At 49.6% G+C, this 19,521-nt stretch overlaps 3 protein-coding genes across 3 annotated transcripts; all 3 read right to left on the bottom strand.

Annotated features, from left to right (window-relative positions):
* Nucleotides 1-1,343: 1,343 nt before the first annotated feature.
* On the bottom strand, nt 1,344-1,797 carry EI90DRAFT_3012492 (uncharacterized protein; the record flags this gene model as incomplete). The annotated part of the gene is made up of 2 exons (XM_039056567.1): nt 1,344-1,489; nt 1,575-1,797. The coding sequence occupies 2 exons, from the start codon at nt 1,795-1,797 to the stop codon at nt 1,344-1,346; spliced, it is 369 nt and encodes a 122-aa protein (XP_038922078.1).
* A 6,449-nt stretch (nt 1,798-8,246) lies between these two features.
* On the bottom strand, nt 8,247-8,456 carry EI90DRAFT_2820897 (uncharacterized protein; the record flags this gene model as incomplete). The annotated part of the gene is made up of 2 exons (XM_039053572.1): nt 8,247-8,324; nt 8,382-8,456. Coding segments are annotated over 2 exons (153 nt in total), but the record flags the coding sequence as incomplete, so codon positions are not given.
* A 5,729-nt stretch (nt 8,457-14,185) lies between these two features.
* Nucleotides 14,186-15,590, bottom strand: EI90DRAFT_3117249 (uncharacterized protein; the record flags this gene model as incomplete). Its single annotated transcript, XM_039062967.1, has 5 exons — nt 14,186-14,240; nt 14,296-14,551; nt 14,606-14,757; nt 14,808-15,128; nt 15,187-15,590. 5 exons carry the CDS (start codon nt 15,588-15,590, stop codon nt 14,186-14,188), a joined length of 1,188 nt encoding a protein of 395 aa, XP_038922076.1.
* Between the last annotated feature and the right edge of the window lie 3,931 nt (nt 15,591-19,521).

Here is a 19,521-nt window from a genome sequence, read left to right as displayed (position 1 = left end):
GAGGTTGGGGCTCATGCTCATGCTCGCATAGTGGGAATGGGCTCGGGCGGCATCGGGACGGGCGGCTAACAGGCCGGAATGCACGGCCGTGACAGAGTGAATCAGTGTTGAAAGTCCATCCACATCTACTTACCACACAATTTCTTGGCTAGCACTTTTGTAATGAGCCGCCTGACATCACTGGGCACTGAACCATCATCAGGGACTTCTTCAACTTGCTGTGATGTTGAAGGAACTTGGGTTGGTGCAACTGATTGGCCACTGATCTTAAAAGAAAGTCGGGGTATAAAGGTGCAGACAACTTTTATGTCTGCATGCCGCCTCTAATGAACTTTCAGTACTTGTCAAGATTGGAATGGAATTATGAACCACATTGGCAGGGAGTTGATCATGCTGTGCAACAGGAACAAAAATTGGATTAATAAATGGGAACTCAGCTGTTGCCATTGCTGCCTTATATGGAGCAGGTTGATGGTGCAACTTTGAAAGCCATTGTTTTATGGCTCTAAGTACATGCCAAAAACACAACTGATGCTTAGCCACAGGAAAGACTCCAGAATAGGCGTTTATTTCACTCCAATCTTTGTCCGAGTGAGTGACTTTTGCATTTATATGCCACACATCTCGGAAATGGCACAACCAAGTGGTAAGTACCCTCTCCTTACTCCCGGTTCTGACTTCTTTTGACTTGGTCCTCATGAAGCACCACCCAAGCGGCAAGCCTGAACCCCAAGCGTCGCCAAGCAACACAAATAACTCCCAATTTCCAGTTGCGCACTTCCCTAAAGGGTAATCCACCTTCAGCTCCATGTTTCAGACTAGTGAAAATTACTCACAAGTTGAGTCCATCACTAACTCTCTTATCCTCTTCCCCCATAATTCCAACACTGCCGGAATTGAGAATGCAATGCACTCATAATCACTGTTCTCGCCCAGGTCAATCATTTGCAGTGTCCCATCTGCAGCTGCTTCGGCATTCATAAGGTGAGCTCTTGAAGATATTATCGGGTCTGGATCAAGTTTCCAGTCCTTCATCTTCAGGCTCTGCAAGAAAACATATACAGAATCGTGGCTGAAAGGGGTGGTAGGGGATTTCTGACGTGTGAGGTGCCAGACCTGGCCAGAATGGCAGATAAGTTTTCCCATTAATTAGAACAAGCATTCACACACATCTTTTAATGATTTATCTTTATTTTTCTCGATGATATCCCGGGCTTCTGGTGGCAAGCGGGTTGCACGGTAAGGGATGTGATCATCAATATGCATTATGTCAATTTTAGCAGTGAGGATCCCTTGAATTGGTTGAATGGTGATGTGTAGGTGGCTTTTGCATTCAAAGTAGGCTATTGTTTGTCGGTCCCATTGCTTTGATGAGTCATTGATTTTCCGGGACTTTTGTAGCAATTGACGATCCTGTGCACACCAGTACCGAAAATGGAGTGCAGGTTGTTCTCCCTCCTTCCTAGCGCGTGTCTGAGTGTCATGATACCTAGTGTGAGTGAAGATTCCGTTCAACTGTTTCAGAAAGGAAGCTAAAGAAACCATACCGCCGAGTATAATACTACATTGGGTACTTATAATGTCGGCCTGGTTCCTATATGCGCTGATTCCTGCATTGGCATTGGCATCAGGGTCCATTTCCAGTATGTCATCGTAGCCCGGACCGGCAATTTGTATGAGTTGGGAGCCACCCTTTGGTTCAAGAAGGATGTGGTGGGTGTCAACTTCTTCATCTTTGGCCACTTCAAGCTTAGCATAGAAATCATGAAGTGTTGACAGGTTTTTAAGAGCATCCATTTTTTTTTTTGCTTATTGGAACGATGTTGGACACGCTGTATATCAAGACATATAGTGCAGCGGGAGGACAAGCTGGACTGAGTGGTTTGGAAATGGTTGAGAGGTCGAGTGTCAGGGTTCAGCACCCTGCCCTAGGGTGCCCCAGACTCCCCAACCAATCCCTTCCTTCCATTCCTTCATTGTTGCCTTGTTGTTGCCTTTCTGTGTTGTGTATCTGCACGCACGGGATAGCGTGGGAACTTTCTGAGCAAGCAGCTCGCCCAGAATGTTCCCATGGGTCACAGCCACAGTTCTGGGCAAGCAACTCGCCCAGAACGTTCCCACGCTTGGCACTGCCACCTGGATGTTCCCTCCGGGTCACACTACACAACTCTAAGAGCTGTATAGTTGTGGGCATGTGACCCATTCCTTTATATAGCAACCATGCGGGGAGATGAGACCTTTACCCTTCTTCTCATCTCATGCCCCACATAGGCAAGTGTATATATTATCTTTCCTTTTACTATACATCTCATGCCCCGCATAGTGTGAGGACAGGTTAGATGGGGGCTGAGGTCAGGGAGCCTCCGAGTCCGAGGCCGGGCCCTGACATCGAGATTGGTTGCAGCCTGTGCAGAACTTTTCACTCATGTCATGCAGTTAGGTAGTGTTTATTTCCAAGGAGCACAAGTATAGACATGGTTATAGAAATTCACGGAGGCAAAGTAGGGGAAAAAAAAAAACAATGTTTTTTTGGGGAGAGCATCTCACGTGTTATAGCACATGACCTCTGGCGACCTCCAACATCACAAACCATGGGGTGGATTTAGGATTACTGGGACCAGAAAATGGAAGGTAGCACTCCAGCTCACTCCCCAAGAGCTAGGGAAGAAAGAACAAGGGGGCTGAAAGGGTGTTGCAGTAGAACAGGTCTGTATACAGCTCCTAGAGTTGTGTAGTGTGACCCGGAGGGAACATCCAGGTGGCAGTGCCCAGTAAGCGTGGGAACGTTCTGGGTGAGTTGCTCACCCAGAACTGTGGCTGTGACCCGTGGGAACATTCTGGGTGAGCTGCTCGCTCAGAAAGTTCCCACGCTATCCCATGTGCATGGATACACAACACAGAAAGGCAACAATGAAGGAATGGAAGGAAGGGATTGGTTGGGGAGTCTGGGGCACCCTAGGGCAGGGTGCTGAACCCTGACAATCATGAGGTGGAGAGATGACTCAGAGCAAAAGGCTACAGCCCCAGTGATCAGAAGGGAGTGCTGTGCCCAGCAAGCATCTTAATTTAGCAGACAGGAAGAGAGTCAAGCAAAGAGGGGGGAATCTAGTCAATTACAAACTAAGGTATCATGTACCTGTCATATCCATCCCAACTCTGCCTAACCTCCAACCACCTCCACCATCGTTCCAGTCTATCTCCAGTCCAATTCCCTCATGTCTCCTCCTCACCTCTGCCTTACCCTCCAGTTCACCTCTGGACCACCTCCACCTCCTATCTCCAGTACCAACTCCAGTACCTCCTCCACCTATCCTATTCAATTATTAATATTTCTATCCCCCCTCAATCACTACAGACCTCCAAGGAGCCTCTGCTGTCTGCAAAGGGTTTTCCACCCCATTACCCCCTTGTCAGGGGACAACTCCCGGGTCCCCATGACCCTCCCCTATGGTCCACAGCCCTATGGTGTAACCAGCCCTATCCAGGGCACAACCTACTGTGGGTAAGAAGATGAGAAGGAAGCTAACTTCTCATCTTCCCACAGTGGCCGCAATATCAGAAAAACTTCCGGGGATACCCGGAAGTCACATGAGGAATAGGAACCGGGCCCGGAGCATGCGGCGCGTGGAGCATGCAGGGTGGAGCACACATGCAGGTCCAGGCACAGGTCTGGATGCAGGTCCGGGTCCAGGCTAGTCAGGGTGTGTGCCCTGACACCCCTGTCACTAATACCACCCTTCACCCAATTGCTCCACAGCTACTAATAAGGCGATTCTCTCATGAGCTCACTGACCTGGCTTGTGGGTAACATATAGTCTTGTTTCCCTTTGTACCTGTTATAAGAATGGAGTCTCTTGCGACCATGTCAACTGAATGTCAACCATAGCAGGCCCTCCTGTCAGGGGACAGCTCCTGGGTCCCCATGACCCTCCCCTATGGCCCACAGCCTCAAGTCTGGCCAGCCCTATCCAGGGCACAATGTGGGTCAGAGATGAGAAGGAAGTTAACTTCTCATCTTCCCACAGTGGCCACAATAGATTGAAAACTTCCAGAGATATCCGGAAGTCACATGAGACCCGAGACCCAAGGTCTGGGCCATCCGGCCGCACTGAGCATCCGGCACAGGGCATGTGTGGGAAGTGCAACAGCTGGGTGTGGGTGCAGGTGCAGGTGCGAGTGCAGGTGTGGATGCAGGTATGGGCTAGGTCAGGGTGTATGCCCTGACACCTCCTTATCTATCTCTTCCTTTCTCTTCCTTATATTTCTCCCCATTCCCCCCCCTCTTACATATCCACCCCATGCTAAGCTTTCCCCTATTGGGGTTTTGGTGCTGGCTGGTATGTTATTCCATTTCATGAGACTCCTCGCAACCTTACTCATTCAGTAGTTAGTGTCACATTCATGTACAGCTCAAGCTGAGAGAGATGAGAACTCAACTACAATCAGATACTCCTACCAACTGTGCAACTTCTGTAAACCTCCTTGTGCCAACATTGTAAATGACTGTGTACAGCTGTAAATGTCTCAGTTACCACCTATATGGGTCATCCCTACCGAGGGTGACAACTCTAGCCATAGGTCGTCAAGTTCGTGCATGACTCAACTCAGGTATGCACATACGTCTCCTGTCACAACTCATGTTGTTTGCACAGGCACAGGGCTCTCATCTGTCTCACTCCATGGTGAGGAATTGGCCAACTCTATGGATGGACTCATACATGAGTCAGGCCCACCAACATCACTGCCAGTATGCTCTCACAAGCACCAAGTAGCTGCCAACCCCACCACGTGTTGTTTGACCTTTGAACAACTACCTTCCCCATTACTGGTATGCTTGTACAAGTGCCAAGTACCTGTTGACATGATCATTGGCCGTTCGCCCAACAAACGGTCATATACCCCATTGCTGGTATGCCTGTTGAAGGAGGGAAAAGCCAGTAGTACCCCGACACCACTATATCATGGCCTACAGACGTTACCTAGCATCTGACACACAGTACCCCAGTCCCCCAAAGCTTGTTGAACCTCCCCTATCATCGTTGTATTTTTTGATAATTTTTCAGACCAGGTTACAGCCCACCCGGACATGTTACCAGGCCACTTTCACAGTATTTTCACCATAACTCCCCCAGTTCTTCTCCGATCCGGACGCACTTGGTATTGTTGGAAAGTTATCATCAAGACGAGTAGAACGAGTCTAATATCGGGAAATTTGGTGCAGCCGTTGTGGAGATCGTCGGAGTTTATCGATTGTGTGGCCGTTCCTATATATTTTTATGTTTTCTGTTGTTTCCTTTGTTCTATGTTGTTCTGTCCATTTCTATCCGTCCCTAACACCGTTGGATTTCTCGGACATTAGCTCAGTATAACTTGGGTTTATATACAAGATGTATCTAGTATGATACAGAGATTCTCCCCTCTGCTCCACTAAGTACTAGGTCCGTGTGCCTGGGGTGGTGTCTGAGTGCTTGAAGTCTTGGGGACAGTGCTTCACAGACAGTACTGCTAGCCCGTCTTCCAGGGAGGTCCACCCAGTGTTGAGATTTTTAGGCTGAGTTAGTTGGGACTGGGGCCTCAGTGAGTCCGAAACCCTAGGTGCCCTTTCCACCCCACCCCCCTTCTTCTTTCCCTTTGGTGAGGGAGCAGCTGGAGAGTGGTGAGCCCTTGACTGTGGTCCAGCCTTTCCTTCCTGCTTGCACCGTCAACCCAACATTAGGAAGCTCCTTAAGGAGCTGTCATTCCCCTTGCTACCGGTATGCTCCCTCAAGCACCAAGTACCTGTTAGCTCCCAACTCTCGACTGGTCCAGCTTGGGACATTCCCTTTACTTGTGATCCTATACATCTGTGCATGTCCCCGTCACCACAAGGTTCCAGCTTTCTGTCAGAAGCTCAACAGTCACCAGCAAAAGTTCATTACACAACTAAACCACCCTATGTACATGAGGTCGATGAACCCAAGTCGTTGTCTATAAGGACAGGAAGAAATGGGTCATCCAGGACCCATTTCTTTAACAGTACCCGTTTTGGTCTTATTTATGTATATAGACCATGTACTGTAGTTGATGGCACCTTAGTGCAAAATCAATGACCGAAATCCCCCCAGAGACCATGCCCTCCTTCTAACAAAGTTAAGGGCCACACACTGTTAATAGAACGTTGGCACAGCACTCTGCCAGAGTCGCTGAGGCTGAAGGCCCCTCCACTCGTTCTCTCCCTCCATCCTCTTTCCCAGGACAGTGTCATATCCATCCCCGGCCATCGACTCCCGGGCTCTCCGACCCCCCCGTCCTCACTCCGCTCCCCCCCTCACCAACCTCGGAGCCCCGTATTCCGCAAACCTCCCGGTGCCCCTCGATGACCACCACCCCCTCATTTCAATTTATTACCTACGCCTCCCTAAGTACGGAGCCCCGAAGACTTCCGGACAGCTCCGACGTCCGCTAGCGCACTCCCGCCTCCGCTGGGCAATACACTCGCCTGCCCTGCAGAGTCCACCTTCGGGCTTATCCCTCCTTTCCGTTTCTGGGTTAACGCCTGCCTTTCCGCTAACCCCGCGAACCGACTCGTCGGTAATATTCAGTCGGCTAATGTCTTAACCCCGTTAGCTCCGCTCTGTCCGGCTCCGCCAATTGCGGAACCGCCTCCGCTGTAACCATATATATACACTACTTGTACATAGGTTACGCCCCAGCAAATAAATCAACTAGAGTTACCCCCACTAGGTTCTAAGTGCCAGTCAGTAAGTTAGGGCACGGACATGTCACTAGGCACAGCGCTCCTGGCAGAAGTCGCTGAGGCCAAAGCCCTCCGTTACGGAGACATTCCTTCGTCTTAAAATCTGGTCTCTGACAGACAGGTCTACAACTGCACCCCACATGCTGTTTAACAGTACCTACAAGTATTGTATATATAGATACAATGGAGGCAAAGGTGGGAGGCCCCAAGAGGCAGGAGCCAGGTTAAGGTTAAGCTGACATACAGTAATATAATCATGGGTTAATAAACTAAATGGTACCCACAACTCAGGTTAATTGGAAAGGCAGAGGTCACCTAAAGCAGACATGGGGATGGTGGTCCAAAGGCAAACTTGAAGGGAAGGCTAATGAATAGCCTAGTGGAGGTGGGAGTGCACTTGTGGACATTGGAGCTGTCCGGAGGGCTTCAGGATTCCATAACTAGGGAGGCATCAGTAATATATTGAATTGGGAGGGTGGTAGGGGATGCGGAGGTGAACATGGAATTCAGGAACTCCAAGGTTGGTGTGGAAGGAGCAGAGGTTGTCGGAGATGGCCAGAGGTGATGGAAAGTGATGGATATGACAAAGTCAAGGTTTCCTCTAAAAACTTACTCTTGCAAAAGAAGGGTGTATGTTGCTAAATGAATGAAGCCAAAGAATGCAGCTCTCAATCACTTCAATCACCTCAAAAAATCCATAACAAGTCTTCCAAAACTAAACCAATTTGTCCCATATGTACAGCTATTTTCTTTTCCTACGACTCAGGATCAAACCCCTCATTCTATCCTCATTCTCCACTGCCCTGACTGCATCACCATATTTGGAATCCATTGTAAGGCTGTACCTGCTTAGAAATGTAGCCTCCCCCAATCTGCATAGGGATTGTTAGCCCATTCCTGTCACTATCAGATGATCACATACTCCATAAATATTTCCCCAACCCGATGACGTTTACCATAAATTGCTCCAATGCTAGCATGACACCTTCCCATATAAATTTTCTTATCCCAGTCCTTGAGTGGTATAGGGAGCCCCTGTTGGACATCACCATAGAGCCATTGATCTATGGCATCCTTCAAAGTCCTAACTCCTGGAATGGTGACACTTGGAGCTGGCTGAGCAGGTGGATGATGGTCTACCATCTGGTTTGCTTGAGGTGGAGGCTGGGTGGCCCTACATGGATGGGAGATGGGAGGGAGACGAGAAGGACAAGGAGTGGTGATAAAGATGTTTTGTTGATACTGAGCAGGTGGAGGTAGAGCTAAAGGGGGCATAGCCAAAGGGAAAGTGAGTTACAAGTTCTGAAAACCAAACTATTCACTCACAATGTGCTCCAGCTGCCACAACCTGACCAAGCTGCTCCATCAAAGACTGATTGTTTGTCCTCAAGTCCGAAATGAGGGTCGATATCTGTTGATTGACCCATTGGAACTGAGCACGACCTTCACCCACAGTCATTGCCTGGGAGTCAGAAGCAGCACCACCAAGAGATCCTCGATAATCAGTCTTGACTGGGGCCAATGCATCGCTGTAATCAACTTCATTATCTTGAAGAGCATCAATGGCATATTTGATGAGGGTATTTGACTGATAGAATATTGAAAGTTAAGCATTGTTTTTGGAAAGGGGGGGAGATACACTCACATCTTCACCAGCAGCCCAGCCTCCCCACCAACGACACCTCTCAAGAGACCATCGTTCCACAGTAGGGGCATGAAGCAGCCAGTATTGCACTCCACCATGTCGAAAGCAATGGGATGTGAGACCCAGGGAGTTTAGCCCAGCTGCTTTAGCATATGATTCAAGGAGCTCATTGACACTGTCATATCCCGGAATCCCGACCCCGCGCACTCCCACCACACCACACCTTCCTAACAACTTCACCATCCCCTACACCATGCCTCCCCACTCCCCAAGTCACCTTCCCTCCTGACTGTCTCAGCTCTGGTCTGGTTGCAGCACACTGAACCTTGGCCACTCCCGTCCCGGAAGCTCGGTCCCAAGTCGGAACATTTGGAGACCCTGGATTTGCTCCGATATCCCGATGGACCTCTGACATCCCGTGACATGCCCTTAAACCATTCCTCCACCCATTTCATTTATTCAAGTCACCTAACATCCTTCGGATACGCAACTCCGCTTTCGGAGCTACCTGCATCCTTCGGTGATCTCCCTCATGTTATCACTTATTAGTCACCTTCCATTCTTAGCACGACTAGCTTCTTCCTACTATTCAGTCGGCTAACCCCCTTTACCCATTTGTCTTCCCCATTCATTTTCCAGCCTCCAACTCCGCCCTCCTTGGCCCGACACCTTGGTTCCCTGTTTAAGATATCGTTCAGGACCTTTCGGTACCTCTCGGTATCATTCGGCACCTTTCGGTGTTGTCCCATTTGTCATTTCGGACTTTGACTAAAGTCCTTCCCATTCTCCTTATAAATACCCGTAGATTAGAACCTGTAGTTCCTCAGTTCTAATCTCGACTAAAATGCCACCCAAAGTCCCTCTGAGTGATTCCCGTTCCTGTTCTACAAGATACCTCAGACATAAGAAATACAAGGACTAACTGAGACGTAACGGAGGCACAGCGCTCCCTCCGAGTCGCTGAGGCCGCATCCTTCTTAGAGCCTCTTGTACCACCCAGCAGAACTGGGCTCCCTGAGAAGCTTCGGTTCACTACCGGAGCCCTCGGACCCCCCTCTAGTTGAGCCCCGCCTGCATTCAGACTCACACATTTACCCCCTTCGATCCGGGTTTTTGACAGTAGATTAGAACTCACTCTGTTACGTTCTCCTTTATGACTTCCTCTCGCTTGCGCTATGCAGCAGCGACCCTTACGAACTATACCCAACCTCTGCTACGTTAGCACGTCATTGTCGACCCACCTCTTCTGATCACCGCTTCCTAAGCCTTGGAAGACGATTGGGTTAGGCACTTTCCTCTCCCCACACTTCGTTTTTCACTCGTTGTCCCTCTCACCAACCTCGCCTTCAGCAGCTCCATTGGGATCTCTGTTCCTTCCGAACCCCCCAACTTCCGAGCAGCTTCCATAACCTTTGAAGTTACCCACCCGCTCTCTCAACTTCCGGTTACGACATAGGCTTCTGACAACGACCAACCCATCACTCTTTTACCGAACCTTCGGTTTCCACCTCCTTTACCCACACCCAGTGAACAGATCCTTACACTGTCTTACACCCTTAATTCCATGATATAGTGGCAAACACCGCTACGAACCTTTGGACCCGTAACTCAACCCAACCTAACCTCCGAACCACCGCCAGTTACCCAGAGTCACACTTCCGACGTTTTCTACTACCAACTCCTCATGTTCCTTCCTAACCAATACCGAACCTTCTTGCGCACTAGTCGGACCCTCCACGCTTCATCAGAAGTTAGAAGCTCTGAGAACAGGTTGAGCTTATGCTCTCCCTTCTCGAGCAACTACGCTTTCCTACCAAGTTGCTGGACAAAGCACTAGTGTACCACCATCGCTAGGCTCTTCTACACATATTCTGTAGCATCCTCCTACTGATGGATTGCTTAGTCTTCTACCTCCTTACCATAGTCCCTTGTTTGAAAACGCCTCCTCCGGACCCTCCGTCGGAGCTGTTATCTTTCCGCGCAGGACCGTTCTTGTCAAGTTACGATCAGGAAGTAAACCCCCACATCTTCACCTACCCTCCAACCTCTCTACTTCCACTCCTTTCTTACTTTTCTGAAAAAAGTACTAATTTTCCTGTTTCAATGTTGTTCTCAAAACCCATTACACCCACTCTTACTTTCTGAAACAACTCCTATTAGTTACCCTCTACATTAGAAATCTTTCTCTCTTCTTCCTTCAGACTCTTAACACTCTCCTGTCCTTTAGCTCTCTTCTCTATCTCGGAGAACTGTGTTCTCCCGAGATCCTCCTTTCGGAGATTCCGGTCTCTTCTAATTGGGAATCCTAGAACCTCAGGGACCAACCTTGTGCCGGCCCTACCAAAAACAACCCTGTCAGTCCCGCTATTCACCTGTTTCCGACACGGAATACTCCACTCCCGCCTAGCTATTGATGGATCACCCAGGATGACCACTCCCTTTGTCAACCAGTAAATGGTTCTTATTCTTCTACTCTAGGACACCATTGACTCTCCCAACTATCGATCCGTTGATCGACTCGGGTTTGAGCAATATTAAGTCTGTGCAAAGAACTTCCCAGTTTACCCTCCGAGATCTCACCCAGTCACTTACGGAACTGTGTTCCATGGTTACACTTCATCCGATCCACCATTAACACCTCCAATGCTACGTTAACCCACATAACGCTAAGCACTCTACCTCATTAGATTATGTTTCCTTTTTTTTCCACACCCCCCATAATTCCCGTTTTGCCTTCGGAACCCACACCGGTTGGCAAACACCCCTACCCTATACCATGGTTATCGTTACTGAACTCCGATTAAAGCCTCTAGTCTCCGAAACGCTAGTCCTTACCTCTTGCTCCGTTGAGTAATCGTTAAAATATGGGCCTAGTGCTTCTGGACTATGAAACACCTATTCCTTGTCCTTGTCATCGATACCTTACCCATTCCCTCAGGATTTCTGGACTCCGCCCGTTGCTAGGACACTAGCTCAATCTCCTGCTCCGTTGAGCGATTTGATTGGGTAGTGCTCCGAAACACAAAAGCACTTCCCGGTTCTCCTAAAGGAATACTCCATTCTGACTTAACCACCCCTTTCAGAATACCGACCATCCTGCCACTGACTTCTTGGCTAGCTTCGTTCTCCTCCATTACTTTCCCCGCTTTCCGTGATCCCCAAGAGTCCCCCGGAGATACTATGGAGCTTGACGGTCACTTCCGGACCTCTTATATAAAAAATAATAAAACCAACTATCCTTCAATTTTCCCCAACCCTAGTCATTCTCATACCCATTGATCAGAGTTGTGATCCTTCCTTCCAAGATCCTCCTAGTCTTAGGAACCAGGTACCATGCCCACATGAAGGATGAACGCTGGGACGTCCACCCTAAGAAGGGGATATGCCCGCCGTTCGCTCATTAAGGACTTCCGGTACCATTCCCACCAAGACTCACTCCGCTCTCGTCGTCCCACATTAGTCACACCCCTTTCGGTGACCCTGGGATAGACTTCGGAACCGCACAAACATCACACCATTCCTAGTGAAAGGACCCTCCAAAGCTTCCTTCATTTCAGAGATTGCTGGGTTACAGAGGAATCCCTCACTACCATTCCTTCGGATACTTGAAAAGGTCTTCCGGACCCTTCCCGGTATCATCACTCCGGAATTCCCGGAACCACTGGTTATGCACCAACTTCACTCGGTATCCCCGAATCCTTCACGTTTCGCATTCCCTCTACTGGTACCCTCAAGGCTCATTTCCCAGCCTCCTAAGAATTCCCTGGACACCGGTTGTTCATATCGGCATTCATGATCGCTTCCAAGGTCATATGCTAGAGCTTCCGTCATTTACAGTCCCCGCTCTTCTTTAAAAATTTACCTCTCAGGACCAGTTAGGGACACCTCCCACCTTACTACCCGATTCCTAGGACACACTCAGGTTGCACGGTACAAAGGGGGGGATGTCATTCATTAAATCAAAAAAAAAAAGAGAAAAAGAGGGATGAACGATGTACAACGGAGTAGTTAAGATTTTACGGATGAAGCGTCGGCAGTACTGGGCGAGCCATTGGCTGCCTCAAAACGATTGCAAGAAGTACAGTCCACCTCCTCCGGCTCCTCATCCCCCACATCCTTCTGAGGCACCATAGCCTGCCTCCCACCCACTTTGGGCTCCTCATCCCCCATAACCACCTTGTCGACAGCCGAGTTGCTGGGCTCCCTCCTCAACCTGCTGGCCAAGGCGCTGCCCATCATGGTGTTATGGATCCGGAGCTGCTTGCTGATCGCAGCAAGCCACCCCACGCCATCCCTCATCAGAGCCATCTGCTGACGGATAGCCTCCATCTGCGGCGACTCCACCTCTACATCCTCCTCCACCCTCACTCTCTTCTCGGGGCGATAGGTCAACGCAACCTCGGTGCGTTGAGGTACCCATTCGCATCGTACCTTGGCGTCATGACAACCCGCACACGACAACTTGCCCGGCCCTCCTTGCCTGGCACGCACTCAATGTGGCGCTTGAGGCACCTGGCGCACACAGGGGGCCAATCACTGGTCGATGGCATCAACATCGCAATAGATTTACGCTAATCAAAAAAAAAATCGGTCAGCGTCTTTCCACCAAACGGATGACAGACTACTGTTACTACCCACCTTCCTTGCTGCTGCCTCCTCTTTCCTCCTCTTTTTCAATGCTTCGGCGGCCCTTCTGGCTTCCTTAGCCTCCTCCCGTTCCCGTTCCTCAGCAGCCTTCACAGCTGCTCGACGATGACGATGCTCCGTCAACTTGATGACCGCCAAACGATTGTCGTCCCCTGAATCGTCCTCCAGACAAGCATCCGACCAGTCCGAGACTTGGCTGTAGTTTGACATGACATTGTGGTTGCGAAAGAGGCCGTGACCTGTTCTTTCTAGCGCGTTTTAACGTGGGAGTCAAGAAAAATAGACTCGGATTTCTCTGTGTTTTAGCCGGATCTGGCCACATGTCCTTCAAGGGTTCAGTCCTAAGAAGGGGATACTGTCATATCCCGGAATCCCGACCCTGCGCACTCCCACCACACCACACCTTCCTAATAACTTCACCATCCCCTACACCATGCCTCCCCACTCCCCAAGTCACCTTCCCTCCTGACTGTCTCAGCTCCGGTCTGGTTGCGGCACACCGAACCTTGGCCACTCCCGTCCCGCAAGCTCGGTCCCGAGTCGGAACATTCGGAGACCCTGGATTTGCTCCAATATCCCGACGGACCTCCGACATCCCGTGACATGCCCTTAAACCATTCCTCCACCCATTTCATTTATTTGAGTCACCTAACATCCTTCGGATATGCAACTCCGCTTTCGGAGCTACCTGCATCCTTCGGTGATCTCCCTCACGTTATCACTTATTAGTCACCTTCCATTCTTAGCATGACTACCTTCTTCCTACTATTCAGTTGGCTAACCCCCTTTACCCATTTGTCTTCCCCATTCATTTTCCGGCCTCCAACTCCGCCCTCCTTGGCCCGACACCTCGGTTCCCTGTTTAAGATATCGTTCAGGACCTTTCGGTACCTCTCGGTATCATTCGGCACCTTTCGGTGTTGTCCCATTTGTCATTTCGGACTTTGACTAAAGTCCTTCCCATTCTCCTTATAAATACCCGTAGATTAGAACCTGTAGTTCCTCAGTTCTAATCTCGACTAAAATGCCACCCAAAGTCCCTCTGAGTGATTCCCGTTCCTGTTCTACAAGATACCTCAGACATAAGAAATACAAGGACTAACTGAGACGTAACGGAGGCACAGCGCTCCCTCCAAGTCGCTGAGGCCGCATCCTTCTTAGAGCCTCTTGTACCACCCAGCAGAACTGGGCTCCCTGAGAAGCTTCAGTTCACTACCGGAGCCCTCAGACCCCCCTCTAGTTGAGCCCCGCCTGCATTTGGACTCACGCATTTACCCCCTTCGATCCGGGTTTTTGACAGACACTAGCTGTAGAGAATGTTGAACCCCAGCGAATGTTATGGAGGTTGAATGAGGGAAAGAGGGGAAAGTTGGGAGCCAGGACTTTTCCACCATGGTACTGAAGCTGCAGGAATGTAATCCAGTTGCAAACATGTCTGTATGCATCCACCTCAGGCATCTTGTGTGGGTCACGAAAAGTGCCATAGTCATCAAAGGGGAATGGGTATAGATTGTATGCATGACCTAAAGTTAATAACCCTCAGGTCAACCAAGCCACCAAAAATAGTGACCACTTACCACAGGTTGTATTCCCTGAGCTACCTGAGTCAAGCCGCTTCTGCCAACCCTTGCGATTCTCAAGTGTAACCTGTAGGTGTGGCAGGTCATGGTGTGCTTCTTGGTGATACCAATCCAGATGTTGGATTTGGATACTGGTGAGCTCTTCATTCCTGGACAGCAGTCAGAGATCCTCAATAAAGCAATAGGAGAATACCCATACCTTGTCCACAGGGCCCAACCAAGAGACGAAATTGCAGAGAACATCAAGTGATCACGAACAGCATCCCTTTGGGCAACATCAAGTGAATCGACTGTGGTAAGAGCCCGTTGAAACAGCACAACTGGCACTCTTGATGCTGTCACACCCTGCAACTTCTTGATATCCTCAATCCAAATAGCTCGGGCATGGTTGTGAACCCGGCCTTCAACCTTGTGCTTGTTCTTGATAGCATTAACCAGATCATGTATGACTTGAGCCTCACAAGGGTTCCCCTCACACTCATCAGGTATTGGACTTGGTTTCCAATACCCACTCTTCCCCCTATTCACATGGAATTGCATTGGCCATGGTCAAAACAATGACCAAATGGTCCACATACTGGGAAGTAAAATGCCTCTTGAATGCTGAATAGGTTACTCCTACCAGGCTGGAAGATCGTTTCTGGACAGTGACCAGGTGGGTGATATACTCGGATAGGAGTGGCACTGTCACTTCAGTTGGCTTGGCAAAAGACACCACAGCAAGAGGATGACAAAAAAGGGGGACAAGACAAGCACTAATGTCATTCCCCCTCCTAGCAGTGTACTCTTCCATCGTCTCCTTGAGCCATTCCTGCACACCTGACACAGCAGAGGCATAAGACTTTTGAGTTGACTTGGCCAGAAGATTGTCGCGGATCAGATCAGCAGATGTGATGTTTTGAGCTGGAGGTGTTGGAACACTCTTCCTAGCCACTGGTCTGGCAGATTTAGGAGCAGCAGAGGTTGGTTTTGCCTTCCCCATTGTGTGGACACAGCGATGGAGTTCCAGGGTGTAACCCAAGTGGGATGATGTAATAACAGTCAAGTGACCCACTTCGCACACACACAGAGTGCAAAGCCCTCTGCCATCTCATTTACCACCCACAATCAAGTTGTTCATATCTTTTTTAAGACTCAATTCACAGGAACATAGTTGGCTGCATGTTACTGATACCAAAATGAAACAAAAAAGTAAACAGATAATAAAGTGATGTGTTGGGGGGAGAGAAAAAAAAGATGCATGTTACTGTGTCGCATTGTCCAGCCATTCATTTTTGATGCAAGAACTTGGGTATCTGTGCACTTCGTTTTCAAGCGCACCATACATGCATTTGGTGTGGTAGGTGGGGGAAGGGAAAAACCACATGCATCGTGGTTTTCTCTGGCGCTGCATGACGGTGCGATGCGGTGGACAAAGCGTGCATGCCAATCATCCCATATCCAATCACCAATGTGTTCAGTTCACTCACCTCTTTTCTTCCAAGCATGCCGTTTAAAGTTTAAAGTGGATGGCATGATGGGGTTGATGGGTTTGGAAAGAAAGAACCATCAGTCGCCCCATCCGACCATCCAGCCATACATGGTTTTTCCACTCACCTCCCATCTTTCAGCATGCTGCGGCCCAGCCTGGCAGGCAGGGACAGACATGGATCGACTGGACGTGTTGGTTGGGGAGGCGTGGCATTGTGTGGTGTGGAACGCGTGATGGTCCATGTCGGGCGCTCTGCTCTGCCTCGTTACTCACCTCCGTGATCCCAGCGCAGCGATGACAGTGAGGTGGCTTTTGGGGGTGGGGAACCGTGATGACGACGCGCATTTCTGTTGTCAATCCAGGTCACTGTTGTGTGTGTTCTGTGTGAGCCATGTGGACTCACTGCCTTCATCTTTGCCACTCACCTTCTTTCCCTGATGTCCCTGCCTTTTTCTTCTGCGCTTCCAAGTCGAGTGTGCAGAGGGGACGAAAAGCGACGACGCGCGGGTCGCGATTCGTTGTTGTGCCGTTCCATGTGAGCCATGTGGACTCACCCTCTTTCGTTGATGTCGGCCCCTTTGTCTTCAGCACTTCCAAGTCGAGCATGCAGGAGGGGAGGGCAATGAAACGAAAAGCGATGGCATGCGGGTTGCGATTCATTGTTTGTTGTGGTTTATTTGTTTGTTTGTTCATTCGTTTTTGCATCCACGATCATGTGAGCGACTCTCCAGGAGGGATCGAAATGGGAACGCATTCGGGGGACTGAATGGAAGTGAATGGGTTGCTGAGAATGGTGACGGGCAAGTGAATGGCAGGGATTTCGTCTGAATGGGACCACCCTCGAAGCAGTTGAAACGGTCTCGAAAGGATCGACGACCTTTCCGTTATGGGCACGGCATTCCCTGGGTTCCCATACCGGGACGCATCTGGATCCGGTCAGGTTAAATCAGCGCATATAAGTACCTCCCTTTGCACCGATAATTCTTATGGGGTTTCCTAGATCGAGTTCTATACAATCCGCATCTATATACCGTGAGTATTCATCAAAGATTGAAAGATGTGTGAGGCAAATACATTGGTATTTCAGTGAGACAATCGGCCACGCAAAATCAGAAAGAAAGTTTTTCACTTACTGGGCTCTTGCTAGGCAATGGACACCGGCAGGGGGCTCAATGGACCTTTGGGCCATGGAGAAGTACTACCATGGTCATTGTTAAATACCACCCGAGGCTACGAGTATGTTGATTCAATTCAGGAGTACATGAAAATTAAAACAGTAATTTTTAAAATCGATGTTACCCAATCCTAAGCACGCGCATGCGTGCCCCCCTGCCAATTTTTTTTGGCCCAAACGAACAGTCAACGTTGACAGTTCGGATACTTCCGTGAGTGCGGGGTGTTGACTGGACCAGCACACCAAGAGGAGCACATTGTACGATTGACAGGGGGAGCAGGACTGTGCAGAATATACTTAGCACAATTCTTAGGACGAAGACAACTTGATTGCTTGCGTACCAGCGCAGAGCACATTGTTTCTTCAGGATTGGCCGGAATGGAACGGTGAATCAGGGGGTAGGGCCTGGTATCCTAGCATGACAATCAACAACCCCAGACTCGGTGCTGGCCACACGTCGAACATAAGTTGGCGAGGGCGAGCCTAAATCTCCTTGAGTAGGGTGTTCTACTGTCGTGCGAACCTGGAAACTTTTCATCCAAACCTCGCTGACGGATTTCCCTTGTGAGGCTTTAGGGGTGAGGGTGCGCGCATATCAGAGTGGTGAGTGAAACCTAAGCGGGGATTGGCCACACAAACATGCAAAGGAGAATTACCTTTGATTCGCGAGAGAGCACAAGAGGTCATTGGGGGGTTATTCCTCCAAACAGTGGTGCAAAACAGTCACAGAAGTCGCATATGTAAACCCGTCCAGATGATCCGATTATCGGCATTCGCCGTTCTCGAAAAGAGCTCACATTTGATGTCGCAGGAGTAAATTGACGAGTTGATTGTACCGGCCACGTATGTTCATGGAAAATAGAAACGTTTCGAAGGAAGCTCTGGCCCACACGTTAATTACGAATGTTGTCATTCGACAGTGAATGCGTGAGAGGCTGTACGATTTCCAGCAGAGTTGTAACGCTCCAAGGTCCTTGGGCATACCTGCGCCAGCTGCCAGGCTTCCTTGGCTGGACTAAAACAGGTCAGAGAGGGGATAGAAAAACTCAGGCAGTGTGTGTCAGGAGCGTGTCAGAAGCGTATCCGGGTGACCCGCGAGGCGTGCGAGGTCATCCGGGCTCGTAAGGTCGGAGGGGCGGGACTTTAGCTTCAGCGACTCGGGTGGAGCGCTGCGCTTCGTTCTTACGTTGGTGTCCCAATTTCAGACAGAAGCCTTACGATGAGGATAAGAGTTAGAGGGGGAATCCAAGTCGATATACGAACTGAGGTACATCCAGTGTAACCTACACGCGTTATAAACACAAGTAACTAAATGAGAGCGGCCCGGAAGGAGTGGCGGATCAAGCGCGATATTAATGAATGAAGAAAGGAACAAATAATCAATATCGGCAAACTTGGTCAACAAAAGGAAAGCAAGAAACAAAAGGAAGAACAATAGTCCGCAAGCGGACAAAAGAAAAAGAACCATCCGGCCGTCTAGCAAGCTGTCCGGCTGGCGAGCGGACAACAATGAAGCGGGCAACCTAGGTTGGAGGGTACGCGCGCGAGGGAGGAAGTGCGGATGAGGGTGACGGGTGGACGGATGGGTGGACGGATGATGATGATAGCGGGAGGGATGGACCAAGTGGCACTGGGGCGCATAGAGGGAGGTGACGGATATGTCGGGTCGTGACAGTGTGCTGAGTCCAGTGAGTCTTCACACTGATGCAATGTGAGGGCTCACAATACAGGTATGGTTGATGGAAAGATACTTGCCAGTTCTACTATCTGCTTGGCTGCGGTATTCGTATTCCTGAGGCTTCGATAGTGTAACGTGGCCAGTGCGTGAGGTAGCGTCTGCAAGAGGAAATGGGGCATGGATTCTGTAATCACTGATGAAGTTGGAATTGCGAGCGATTACGTGTCTATGGATCAACGGCTGTCTGTAAGCGCCCAAATGTGTCTAATGCACCTTTTGTACTACCTCGGGTGGGGAACAGTAGGACCCGCAGGTGAAGTTGATGGAGTCCGGGGGAAGCCGGGCGCTGTCATCCGCATGTCGTCTATACACCCCATAGGATAGAGATGATAGAGAAGGGGGGTCCTGGAGTGCGAGTGGTGCAACTAAACCTAATAACGCCCCATAGTGGAATGGAAAAAGTCACGTGTACAGCCACGAAAATTAGGAACAAATATTTCGAAACCAACTGGAGATATGTATTTCGTGAATATATAACAATTCCCGCTACGGAGTAGCGGGTCCTACGTTTTTTTCTCCCAAACTCAATT

This window comes from Cantharellus anzutake, assembly GCF_015039405.1.
Source record: "Cantharellus anzutake strain C23 chromosome Unknown EI90scaffold_5, whole genome shotgun sequence".
Taxonomy (NCBI): domain Eukaryota; kingdom Fungi; phylum Basidiomycota; class Agaricomycetes; order Cantharellales; family Hydnaceae; genus Cantharellus; species Cantharellus anzutake.
This window is presented reverse-complemented; position numbering and strand designations above follow the sequence as displayed.